This window comes from Anabrus simplex, chromosome 6 (genome assembly GCF_040414725.1).
Source record: "Anabrus simplex isolate iqAnaSimp1 chromosome 6, ASM4041472v1, whole genome shotgun sequence".
Classification (NCBI taxonomy): Eukaryota; Metazoa; Arthropoda; class Insecta; order Orthoptera; family Tettigoniidae; genus Anabrus; species Anabrus simplex.
In genome coordinates this window covers 82,846,950-82,859,924 of record NC_090270.1, presented here as the reverse complement: position 1 = coordinate 82,859,924, position 12,975 = coordinate 82,846,950, and the positions used below count along the sequence as shown (strand labels likewise).

General features: G+C 36.2%; 1 protein-coding gene across 9 annotated transcripts in view; it reads left to right on the top strand.

Moving 5' to 3' along the window:
- lqf (epsin homolog lqf) overlaps window positions 1-12,975 on the top strand; it is a 255,684-nt gene that overhangs the window by 150,468 nt on the left and 92,241 nt on the right. For all 9 annotated transcript variants that reach the window (XM_068228319.1, XM_067149807.2, XM_067149808.2 and 6 more), the window contains one exon: window positions 4,246-4,357. In XM_068228319.1, coding sequence (XP_068084420.1) covers window positions 4,246-4,357 — 112 coding nt within the window. The remainder of the gene's footprint in view (window positions 1-4,245; window positions 4,358-12,975) is intronic.

Below are 12,975 nucleotides of genomic sequence, written 5' to 3'. Positions count from 1 at the left end.
ATTTACAACATTCCTGGAAACATTGTATTTTCCAATCCCACTCACAGGTGGTTTTTTCAGCTTTTGAACTGTGAGAAACTACCACTGACAGTCGTTGCATGAGAGCGGAATCGTATACTTATGTTGTAAGTCCCCATGTGCCTCACACAAATTGCATTATGGAAGAAAAAAAAACTTGCTTCTCTTGCCTCGGTATTCGTCAGTAATCTGTAGGTTTTACATGGTCATTGAAGGAATAAATAGGTATGGTACGTACCGGTAATCAAAGTACAGCTATGTGAAAGGATGTGATTTCGTTTGATGCTTCACTATTTCAGAATGAAGTAATTGTCAGACAGACGCATGGCGTTAATAATAAGCTGGTTGTGGTGGAGATGGAGAACAGAGACGGGAAGGGGGAACAGGGGACGTGCTCACGTGCGGAAGGATACTTTTCCTAAGCTCTTGAGTTGAATTTTAGTATAACACTTTGCCTTCCAAAATATGTTAGATATTTGTTGTGCCTTAATCTATGGTTCCAGAGTTTTGTTCTTCTTTCATAGTTGCATTACTAGGGTAAATAATGTGCAGGTATCCTGTTTCCTTCCACATGACAGTTTTATGAATGTTAATTATAATTTAGCTGACAGTCTAGGTTAACCAACTCTTCTATGAGAGGCCAGTCATCATGTAATTTATAGTTATTTTCTTTTTATACAGAGCATTGTATAGCTAAACAATCAGAATTTATGGAATAAAAAGGGAGGGGGTTGGATAAAAAACTCCTTTTCATAGTATAAGCATCGGTTCTGTTTGAACTTTTTATATGTCTTGAATTCATTTAGTTGCATAAAATGCTGTAAATTCTGTTGAGAATTGTATACTAACCATAAACTCAATGATGGTGATTAAAATTTAAGTGTCACCAAAATGCAAATATGATGAATCTTTTTCTACTGCCAGCACTACTGTTTCTCAGCCTAACTAAATTTATATTGCAGTAATACATTTCCTTAAATAACAGTAGCATTGTCAGTGTGGTGCTTAAACTTTTTACCTTGTATCATTATAGGTACTAAGCTGTATTGTGGACCTCTTCTTTCCATTCATAAATGTTTTGCTAGTATTTGAACATCTGTACCATAAAATCTGTTACTCCACTTTGTGTGTAGTTTTCGCTAGCGTTCTGCAGAATGAAAATTAATATTTTCTTTCGCCAAAAATGTTCAGATGACCTTATTGTATTGTGAAATTAATTTAAAAATTGGGAATGTTATGATTTACCAGGTATAAATGTAAAAATATTGTTTGTTTTTTGTAAGACTTCTTGATCATGAACAAGTATACATACACAATAATAGGTGCATATAAACCAAATTATTTGTGCAAGTGTGCTTTTTTGCTAGTGTAAATACTTTTCTCTATCACTTTACAGGTGTTTTTGTAAGTTGTTAATATCTGTCAAGTCATGTTTAGCTGAAACTAATGTAACTCCTTTTGATTTTGTGGAAGGCGAATCAGAATTAGTTTCGGGGTTTAATGTTGAGTACAGCCCAGAGGCTGGTTGGACCCTCACCTAGCACCACTGATGGTGTTAAAATGAGGCATACTGGCCATGGTGATGGTGAGGTAGTTTGTCATTGCTTTCCCCAGTCAGAAACTGCTATTGCACACTACTGAACCTACAAATAACACCTTTTCAGAGCATCCAGATGCACTAGTCGTGCTCTGTATGCCATTACTAAGCACTGCCCATACCTCTGCAGCTTCCATACTGCCATTGCCATAAATGGAACTGAGACTTCAGAGGAAGATACATTTTGATCTGGGCTGTGCCAAGAGACACGTGGAAAAATACTGTATATATCAAGAAAAGGCAGCAGGTGGCTTGTTACCCTGGGACTATAAATATATATTGTGGTTGGACTCATACACAGTCTGAATTAGCCAACTTTGATAGAACTCACTGTTTCCCCTTATTCAGACGTACCTAGATTAGGATAACCTCTCCATTTTACTTACATCTTTCCACCCTATCTCATCCATTACTATGTTGCTTTATGGTGTTCTGAAACAAGTCCATTCATCGTTTTTTGGATATTACTTGTTGGCTCTTTTCTTTAATTTATATTTCCATAGTTAGTTTTGGCTTTCTTTCTTCATTCCTCCATTAAATAATTCTAAACCATCTCAGCATAATTAATTTCATTGCCCAACTTTACACCTGTAGTTATGTCTGTATACTGTATCTTCATTTGTCTGTATCTCCCCATCTGTGCCATACTTCCAAGCAATTTAAGTTCTGCTTTCTGTATTTGTTTCTCTTCCTTCTTTGTCACTGACCAGGTCTCGGCTGCATATGTCATGATGGGCAAGTAATATACCTTATGCATAATTTCTTCAGCATACATAGGTCTGTATATTCCTTATTCTGCGATAGTAAACTCGTACAAGGTTGTGATCTAGTGCTCATTTCCATACAAAGTCTTGAATTCTCCTTTAAGTCACTTTCTAAATATTTGTAGTTCTTCCCTTTTCTGTCACCTCTTTTTTGCTACTTTACTTTCTCTCTTCTCTTTTCAACACCATTGACTTGTTTTTTCCTCCACACTACTTCTCATTTCCCATGGTCACTTAAATACTTTGAATGTATTTCAGCATCATAAGCAACATTTGCCTCCATGTGTGCTGTCATATACATTTACACTGTAGTGTCAAAAAAGGGAGTTATTTATCGAACACCCTGTAGTAATTGCCCAATTCTTTACATTGTATGTTCCATGTCATCGTTGACATGTTCAAGATCTCTGGTGGCGTACTGTCTTTCCCCCGACAAAATTAAATGAATCGTTCATTGTATCTGTCCTGTAGAATTCCACTCTCATTGTTAGCAGCACAGTCAGCATGTTGAAATGGGTAGACAGGCTGCGTAGATGGCAGTACTTCAGAATGCATGCAACTCAGTAGACCAGGTCATATGATTTTATTTTATTTTCTTTCCTGTATATCTAAAGCTTTCTAAAGAACTGAACCCATTGCTAATATTTCATCTGTTCTATGTTGGTTCGTTTTTGGGACAGGGAATGAAGGACAGTTTTATTCTCACAGGTCTAGATTTGAAAGCCCACTATAAACCTATTCACAGTGGAATTCTCCTGCAGACTTGCAATAAATAAAGATATGTTTTGTAACTACAGGATCCTTAGATGACTCTTACATTATTTCCATGTACTTTCACCAGACTCCTCTCATTAATGTTTTTTGACTAGTGACCCTTAGTCAGTTGAGTTCACTCCAAAACTGCCAGACAAGACCTAGTTGGTCCTTGTGATTGCTGCTCTTCATTGCCATTTCAAAGTCATACCTAGGGGCATTGTTCTTCATGGGGTCTCTCCTTTCTTCTATAACGTGGATGAAAACGTCAATTTTGTTCCGAAACTGCAACATCAATCCATATTTCAAGGAGTACACAGGTTTTGCACCCAATTTTGTAACAACATATAGGCATGACACCTTAAAACATGGAACACCAACAACAAAAGTAGTAATTTAGTAAGTAATTTATTATTCATTCATTCCGAGTATTGTCCAATGAGCTATTAGCTCGAGCTTCACAGTGACGGTTTTTCAGTTAATGGTAAAAATATTTAATATTCATAATATACTTGATCTTAACTATATTGGCTTACACTGGAGATAATTAACAATTATATTTAATTGTGGAAATAATAATTTCTGTATATTTTTGTAATAAATATCTAAAAACGGACTTCTTAAATACTGGAAAAATGTTGATACTCCGTAACTTAATCGGCAATTTGTTATATCGTCATTGCCGGGACAAAACCTCCTATGTGATGATATTTTTGGAGATATACTGACCCGCAGCACATACTTTATGAAGAGTGAGAATGCCTTGACAGTATTCACACAATATTGCACCTTAGATGACAGAAACTTACCGGCCAAAGTTCTAAGCTAAAATATTTCACATAGGAGGTTTTGTAGTGGCAGTGATATGATGCTGAGGCAGAATATGCTGTACTTTTTATTCCATACCTTGAAGAAGATATTTATTTTATAAATTCATTTTTAATAGGGGAATGTTAGTAGGTGAACATATTTATGTACATGTGTGAATAGCATATAAGTAACAAATAATTGAGATTAAATTGTATATTTATTGTGTAAAATTGATATCTTCTCATTATTTTCTTCAATTTATGTTAGCTGTTGTCTAAAGGAACGGTGTATATGTCTATACAGAATGATCCATGGAGTAGCCCAGCTTCTGTGCCTAGTGCCTCGACGGTTGCTTCGCCCACACCAGTGGTTGATCCATGGGCCCCTGTACCACCAGAACCTGTTCTCAAGACAGGTTAGTTCACCTATCTTTAGTATTTTATTTGTTGTAATAAGGACAGCTTGAATGAAGCATATGATAAACTTGTTGCTTTGAAATGTTAATAGATGGTGGATATTACCAACTGGTAAGATGAAATATGTAATATGAAATTTATAGAAATGAAGATCCCATGTTACATTCATCCATCAGGTTCAAGTTCATTTAGCTTGTATTCATATAATCCCAAAACTACAGGGTTCTTCTTCTTCTTCTTCTTCTTCTTCTTCTTCTTCTTCTTCTTCTTCTTCTTCTTCGTTTATGACTACATAGGATTACTTCAGTCAGTCCATTATCCAACTGTCTTCGAAGGACTTGCAGGCCTCCCAGTACTTCTTAATGTGTTCTTATCTTTGTGCTCTTTCTGGTGTTGAAAATATTTGTGTTGGGAGTTTCTTTGTTGTGATTGTGTGTTTGGGCCGATGGCCTAGATGTTAGGCCCCTCTAAACAACAACAATCATCATCATCATCATCATGTGAGTGTGAAGCAGATGTTTGTGTTCTGGATTGTTTGTTTAATTTAAAATATTTATTCATAATATAAGAAATCTATAAAAGTGATTGAACAGGATAGATTACTTTGTTAGCATGTTAGCCTCAAGTTTATCTGTGGGCTCAGGAAACTGATGAGATCAAAACTTTTCTGTCAGCCATCTTTCAAAGAGTTTCCCCTTGTTTTCCATTACCATGGTAATTTTTTTACTTTGGGACTAACAAATTCCTGTGAAACCCCAAACAACCCTTTATCAGGGATCCTCTTTACCAATAATATACAGCCTTGAAACTTGCACTAGTAACAGTAGAGGGAATAGTAGGCTCCAGACTGCAGAAATGAAATTCCTTAGGTCATTTCTCCACAAAACAAGAAGAAAGAAGACACAAAATAAAAAGATATGTCAAGAAATCCAGGTGAGATAGTCTTTGTGTAAAATTGTTGTTAGATCAAGGTTAAAATGGTTTTGATCCGTAAAGAGAATGGACAAAAACAGACTAACAAGAGAATGGCTTGAGAAGGATCTGGAAGGCAAGAGACTTTGAGAATGACCAAGAAAAACATTATTCACCCAAATAAAACGGGACACAGAATAGGAGAGGAGTGGTGCAATATCCTAGATCAGCAAAAATTGAGTGTGTGTATACAGTGCTCACGTAAGCAACTGGAGAATGATGAATAACTTGATAAACGATAAGATGTTCCAAAAATTTGGAAGTAATTGAGTAAAAGTAATTGAATTACTTGAAACAATTACTTTTTAGTAATTTTTACTCATAATCATTATGTTTTGCAAAATGTAATTTTTACTCCTAATTTACTTCTTCAAATAAAATTGTAATTGTTACATTTTAGTAATTATTACATTCCAGTAATCGATATACATTACATCGAGAGCTTAGCAACTTGGGAGCCCCAGCACTCGCAAGGCATCGCGCCAGGGGTATAATTCCAGGATATGTCGTGCACTCATTCATTTACTGGCAGGTTGTTGTGGTTACTGGTAGAGATTTAGATAGTTGTGTACTACGTGGTGGTGGTGGTTGTTTAAAGTGGGAGTACAACTGGGCAACCATCCTCTACTAACACTAATCAGAAGGAAAATGCAGGAGGTCCTACACATCGAAAAGTGAAAGTATCGACAAAAGAAAGGGAAGGGCCACGAAAAGTGTGAAAATGAAAGACTTCCTAGGCCTTGAAAACCTAATATCATCAGGGTCGAGAAAGAACTATAGTTGACCAAGGACACTGACGCAAGTAAATGGAAGCAGTGCCAGACTAACCTAGTGGAACCATCAGTTTATTATCCACCTAATCAAGCAGTACTAGTTTTGACCGTACATAGCGGTCATCCTCAGCTATTAATCATAAAATTAGAATTAGGACATAGTGATGTCATAAACAATTGGGGGGGAGTTAAACATCCTGAGTTAAGGCTACAAATACAAAGACACAAATTACACTAGTGTACACATTTAAAAATCCAAACATTAGACATTTGATAAATGGCCACATTGATTTAGAATCAAGATTAATGACACTTAAAATGATTACAAAACAGCACTTGTCTCGAACAAAAGATGACTTAAAAATCCATTGTCTGTTAGTAGTCCCATCGGTGGATCATAGTAAAATATGCATTATATGATAAAATATTTTTATTTATTTTATTATTTATTTCTTTGTTTCTTTATTTATTTATTTATTTATTTATTTAATTTTTTTTAGCAGCGGTGAAGTTAGGGCTCGTGGCCCTCTCTTACATTTAACTACATACGTTACAAGTTAATACATATATAAAAGAGATGTACTATTCTATTATAAAATCAAGAATAACTAACTTAAATAACACATATGGAGAACATACAAAGAAGAATGAAAGCAAAGCTCAACAAATAAAAACAAGATAAAAAGAAATCCAGAGCATAAAAGTAAAAAAAAAAGAATGAGAAAAAACAATAACGAAAAGTTACATACAAACTGAAAAACATAAGTAATGCATAAACTGAAGACAATACATAATAAAGTAATGGAATACAATACACAGTATTGATGCAGATAAAATTGTTTAATTGTTCATGTGCCTGTCAATGCTATATCACTGAAGGAACAATCTTCTTTGGTTACAATAAATGAAGGACATCCCTGTGTTATTAAAATAAGTGTGTCTGTCCATACAGGCGTTAATAGGGGGATATCTAAAAAAGTAAAGAAAGAAAATTAATTGACTGATTTGAAGGAAAATCAGGGGACTGTGAATGATAAAGAACGCATCTTCTGGAATGTGCAGCAGTACATTTACGCATTTTTGCTCACTTTGGTGTGTCTACAGTGTGCTTCATATTTGCTAAGTTCAAGTGTAATCGTAATTCTTTTGTATGCAGCATTTTAAGGAACGCCATAATATCGTGTAGCAGGCAGTGTGTGGTAAAACATAATCCGTGAACACTGGCGATGCAGACAGTTGGCGAAAGAGTGTAGCTCATATAATCACTTTGTAGGTACGCACCGATGAAACTGCATTTTTTTCTTAATGCAGAGCCCAAAAGGACTTAACGTTTTAACAGAGAAAAGTGCCAGCCGGGAAATCGTACAAGGGTAGGGGTCACTGTACTGTATTGTAATGCAAACGGAAGTAAGAAACTTTCTCCCCTTGTCATAGGAAAGTTCAATAAGCCACGATGTTTTAAGCGCGTCAGGCACTTTCGTGCAAGTACAAGGCATCAGAATTGCAAATGGTACAATAATCCAAGGGAGAAAGCATTTGCACAGAAGAGCCAGCATAGTTTATCCTCATTTTGAGTTTTTTCCCCCTTTCTTTCATCGTGTGAGCCATGAGGTTATGTTTGCCAGTGTTTTTTTATCCAAGTGCATTATTTGAATAATGTAAATGCACCTTGTTGGATGGATACATTTTGAAAATAGTTTTTTTCCCATAGCATCTGAAAGGTTTAAACTGTGAATCAAGGTTAATTGCATGCAGTAACGGGTCTTAGAATATTTTGTGACACCGAGGGGTTGGCATTTCTGAATTACGAGTTGGCAGTTAATACAAAATCACATAATTTGAAGTCTGATTTTTGCATCCCGACGACTTTGAGTTAACTGTGTAATGTTCGAATAGCATTCAGGACCTCAAACAATAATTTTTGTGAATTTTACAATCCCAGTTCATTGAATCCAGTTAACAAATTCACACGCTCAGGTGTGTATAGATTGAAATGTTTTGATTGCAGCAATGTGTACATCGGTCAAATAGGGAGAAGTTTCAAATCTCAGTATTTGGAGCATGTAAATGCATGTTCATGAGGCTAATCTTCATTTCTCCACCATCCAACAAGATTTGGATTATATTGGCGTTAGTATAATTCTGCATCAGCATTACTCTTTCTGTACACCCCAAAAATATCAAGTTGTCTATTATCTTTAGATATGAGCCTTACTTCTAGAATTTCATGTTTCTTGTCCTTCATTTTTTCATAGCTTACAAATTCTTTTCTTTTTTGCCAGTGTGGATACTCTCCTTCCTATTGAATCTATCCTGTATGTATGATAAACACTATAGTTCAGAGAGAAAATTGCTGTTCCCATGACCCGTTAACTCAGTCATCCCAGACACTCCGTTAATAGCAGTCCACTTCGAACCAGCATTACTACCAGTGACCCAGTTCAAAACAACAAATCAGGAAGCAAAAGAAATAGACACCTCCAATATTTGACACACCATTCGTTACTTGATCACTTGCAATCTGGATTTAAAAAAGGACATAGTACATCTACTGCTCTTCTAAAAATTACGGATGACGTAAGAAAAGCAATGGACGAACGTAAAGTGACCGTGCTCATTCTCCTAGACTTCAGCAGTGCTTTTGACACTATCAGTACGGACATATTAATAGCGAAATTGCATTCCTTCCATCTTAGCCACGCTGCTCTCAATTTGTTCCCTTCCTACCTCCATATTACATGTTATGATTCTCATATTTTGGTCCGTATTGAAATGTACAATAAAGTCAAATAAATATGAAAGTGGAACAAATGAACTTTGATATTTATTTGACTTTATCCTGCCTCCATAACCGACGACAGTGTGTTGTCATGAATGATAAGAAAATGGAGTGGAAGTACAAAGTTAATGGCGTGCCACAAGATTCTATACTTAGCCCCCTGTTATTTATTTTATATTTGAATGATCTCTTCTAAGTTGAAAAGCTGCAACTACCATCTCTATGCCGACGACCTTCAAATTTACTGCCACACAAAAGTGAATGACATAAATGCAGCTATTGAAAATATGAACCGAAACTTAGAGCAGATCAGCTGTTATGCAGCTGAGAATTCTCTCTCCATCAACCCAACAAAAACACAAGCTATCATACTAGGGCAGAGAAAACTGCTTGCCCATTTACACAGTCTATAAATTCCAGTCATTCAACTAAATGGTGTTGCTATCCCATTCTGTAAATCAGTAAAAAGCCTTGGAGTCACTATAAATGAAACTTTAAACTGGGATGAGCATGTCACTAATGTATGCAGGAAAGTTCATTCATCACTTCATCCCCTTAAAATTCACCAGACCATATTACCTCTCAACTTAAAAATAAAACTGGTTCAAACATTGATACTTCCAATTTTTAACTATTGTGATGTGTTGCTGGATGCTACCAGTGAACAAAATAGGAAATTGCAGAGAGCTTTAAACTCCTGCATTAGATTTATTTTTTCATTTAATTTTGCCTCGCATGTATCCCCTTTTTATGCACTTCTTGGTTAAAAGTAGAGCAGCAGAGAAATCACCATGTATCAACCCTTATCTATTGACTCTTGACTGAAAATATACCTGAATATCTCTCCAGTAATTTCCGTTTTCTATCTTCCTTTCATGACCGTGACACGCAATCTGGGTCAACAATTACAATACCTCCACATCATACATCTGCCTTCAGTAATTCTTTCCTTGTGTCGGGCGCTAGAATATGGAATGCTTTACCCCCTGAAATTAGAAATTGTTCCTCATTAATTACCTTTAAAAGACAGTCTAAAGATTTCCTCTTGAATACGCAGGCTATATCGTGTAGTTATGTGTGCATGTGTGAGTGAATGCCTGGAGCAAATAGTTCCCAAAAGTTTACATAAATCACTGTTATATTATATGAATTCCACCTAGAGTAGTTATTGAATTTTATTTTTCTAATTTTAGACTTAGGATGTAATCTTTTAGTTTTAGTCTATATTAAGTTATATTATTATAATATTATATACAGTTTGTTAAGTTTGAATATTAAGTTTGTATTCAGTATTAAGCCGCATAATGTGGTTAAGTGTAAGAGAGGGCCAAGAGCCCTAACTTCGCCACAAATAAAGACATCAGTAAATAAATAATTAAATAAACACCATCAAATAACAACAAAACCAACGACTTACCTTTAACAGGCGGAAGATGTCACAGTTAACCCGTGGGGTACTAAAAGAAACACTGTACCCGGTAACGTGGTATCAGAGTGATTACACTAAAAAAAGGAGAACACATATACTTCAAAATATATAATTATTTTTAATCCAAGAAGTTTTCATAAAAGAAATGAACAAAGTAAGGTAATCGTTCTCTTTAGCTGAACTTCAGAAATAAACCATTAATAAGATATTCAATTAATTATAAAACTTAAACGCAGCCGGCTGACTGAGTTAAATTACAAGAAAATAAAATAAAAATAATATCAGATTGAGCATACATTACTTCCTGGTAGTACCCCTTTTCAAAGTTAGAGGTATTTTACATTACAGATTTTAAGTTTCTCCTTTTTTCTTAAAACCAAATTCCCCTTTTTTCAGGTGAAGTTTCTTCTCGTGAGTTTCCACAATATTTTATTGCGACCCCAAGAAGGAACTTATAGGTTATTAAACCAGTCACGAAGAATGAAGAAAAGTAGCACAAATGAAGCAGAAAATCCGCAAAAATCTTAAAGACGAATAATAATCGAGAAATCACGCCATCAGATTCTACACCATATCAATGTAACTCCATAACATCAACCTCATGAATCACAACTCAACAATAGTAGCTATCACCATCGACATTGCCATGGCAACGTAAATACGCTAACATGGCAAGGAGCAAAATAGTTTACTCCATAACATCAACCTCATGAATCACAACTCAGCAATAAGGTAACTCCTCTGAAATTAAGAATGACAATCGTATTGTGGTAGTAACCTGATCATAAAACACATATTTAGAACTCGATAACACTTGCATAGATCGAAGACAGGTGAGTTTTAAAAGTCCAAAAGGAAAGGATGAATTTCTAGTAGGCACCGCACATGAGAGATTACGATGAATTCTATGGTTTTTCACAAAGGCCAAGTTCATCATGGAGAGATAATTCCAAGGAGAAGAGAATAAATGTTGGAGACTTTACAGTATCAGTTGTGGCTTCCAACGCGATGCTCATACTCACAAGAAGAAACCTTGAAAAAGTATACTCAATCTGCAGAAGTAATCAAGGACGAAGGAAAAAAAAAAAAAGTTATTAAGAACTCTTCCGAGGATGAAGACATCCTCACGCTAGCGTGGCTAGCCCGGGTCCATTGTCCCATCCCAACCTAGGACAGAACGCTGACAAAGAACGCGTCTTTCTCTCATGGTAGTCAAACAGATAATAATGATGGTTGCTACAGGCATGCAAGAAGAAAAAGGCGTGCCAATAATCAGGCTGTGCTCTCATTGGCCGGAGAGCACCAACAAGGTTACAAACAAAGTTACACCACTTGCTGCCGAGAGCAGCACAACCCAGAGTCAGAATATGCTCTCTGTAGTGCCTAGAAGGTGAAATAGAACATGGAAGGTTTTTAAAGCATAAGAATTAGTCGCTCCAGCTGAGTAGGCTATTAAATTTCAAAAACATGCCACTCAATCGTGTAGAGAAATAATTGGGAAGAAGACAAGTTGGGAAATAAACAAAATGTGACACAGATTTCTACGGCAGATAGGCCACAACGAAAATGTAATTGGGAAAAACTTCCAAACTCGATACAACTGTATCACCTATAATATAATTTCTTATCCATGATCCAACTCCTGTTATAATATCCGGTAAGTATGTGTCTATTAAATTACTTAATTCTGTTTCTTTTCTCTTTTAGATATTCCCCTATTAATGCCCTTGTGGACGGATAGACTTACTTTAATAACAATGGGATATCCTTAATTTATTGTAACCAAAGTACCAAAGAAGATCGTCCTTCAGTGATAGGGCATTGACAGGCACATCAACAATTAACTGATTTTATCTGCATCAGTACTGTGATATTTTCTTGTAATGCATATTTTACTATGATCCATGATGAGACTAATAATAGACAGTGGGTTTTTACATCATCTTTTGTTCAACACAAGTGCAGTTTTGAAATCATTTTAAGTGTCATTAATCTTGTGACCTACTAGTTTTTATTCCAAATCCACTTGACCATTTATCAAATGTCTAATGTTTTGAATTTTTAAATGTGTACACTAGTGTATTTTATGGGTTTGTATTTATAGATTTAACTTAGGAGGTTTATTCACCCCCACTCCCCTTCGTTTATGACAGGGATTGTTGTGATAATGATTCATCACGGGCTTCGGTGATCAGATGGCCCTCAGGAGGCCTGTATGTGCGCACTCTGTTTTGACTCTGCAGGCAATAACTGTGCTGAAGTTAGAGGTGAAGAATCAGTGGTGTGTCACTGCTTTCAGCAGTGGTCTGTGGAACATTCCCACATCCGCAGACCAGGCTTTGGGCGTCCACATAGTACAGACGCACGTCAAGATCGACGAACATCATCCAGAAACTAAATCCGGTCACATGTTGCACCTGCTGTGTCACCAAGGACCATTGGGAACCGTCTGCCTGCTGGCGGATTACGTTCATATGTGCCTCTTTCCAGGTTACCACTGATACGACAACAACGCCGAGCACGTCTACTCTGGTGTCGTGAAAGAGTCAACTGGAAAGGGGAATGCCGAAAGTAAGTTCTGTCTGTATGCAAGTGATTAACATACACGTGTACGGCGTAGACCTGGTTTATTCTAGAGTGCATTCCCCCACGACACCCAGGTCC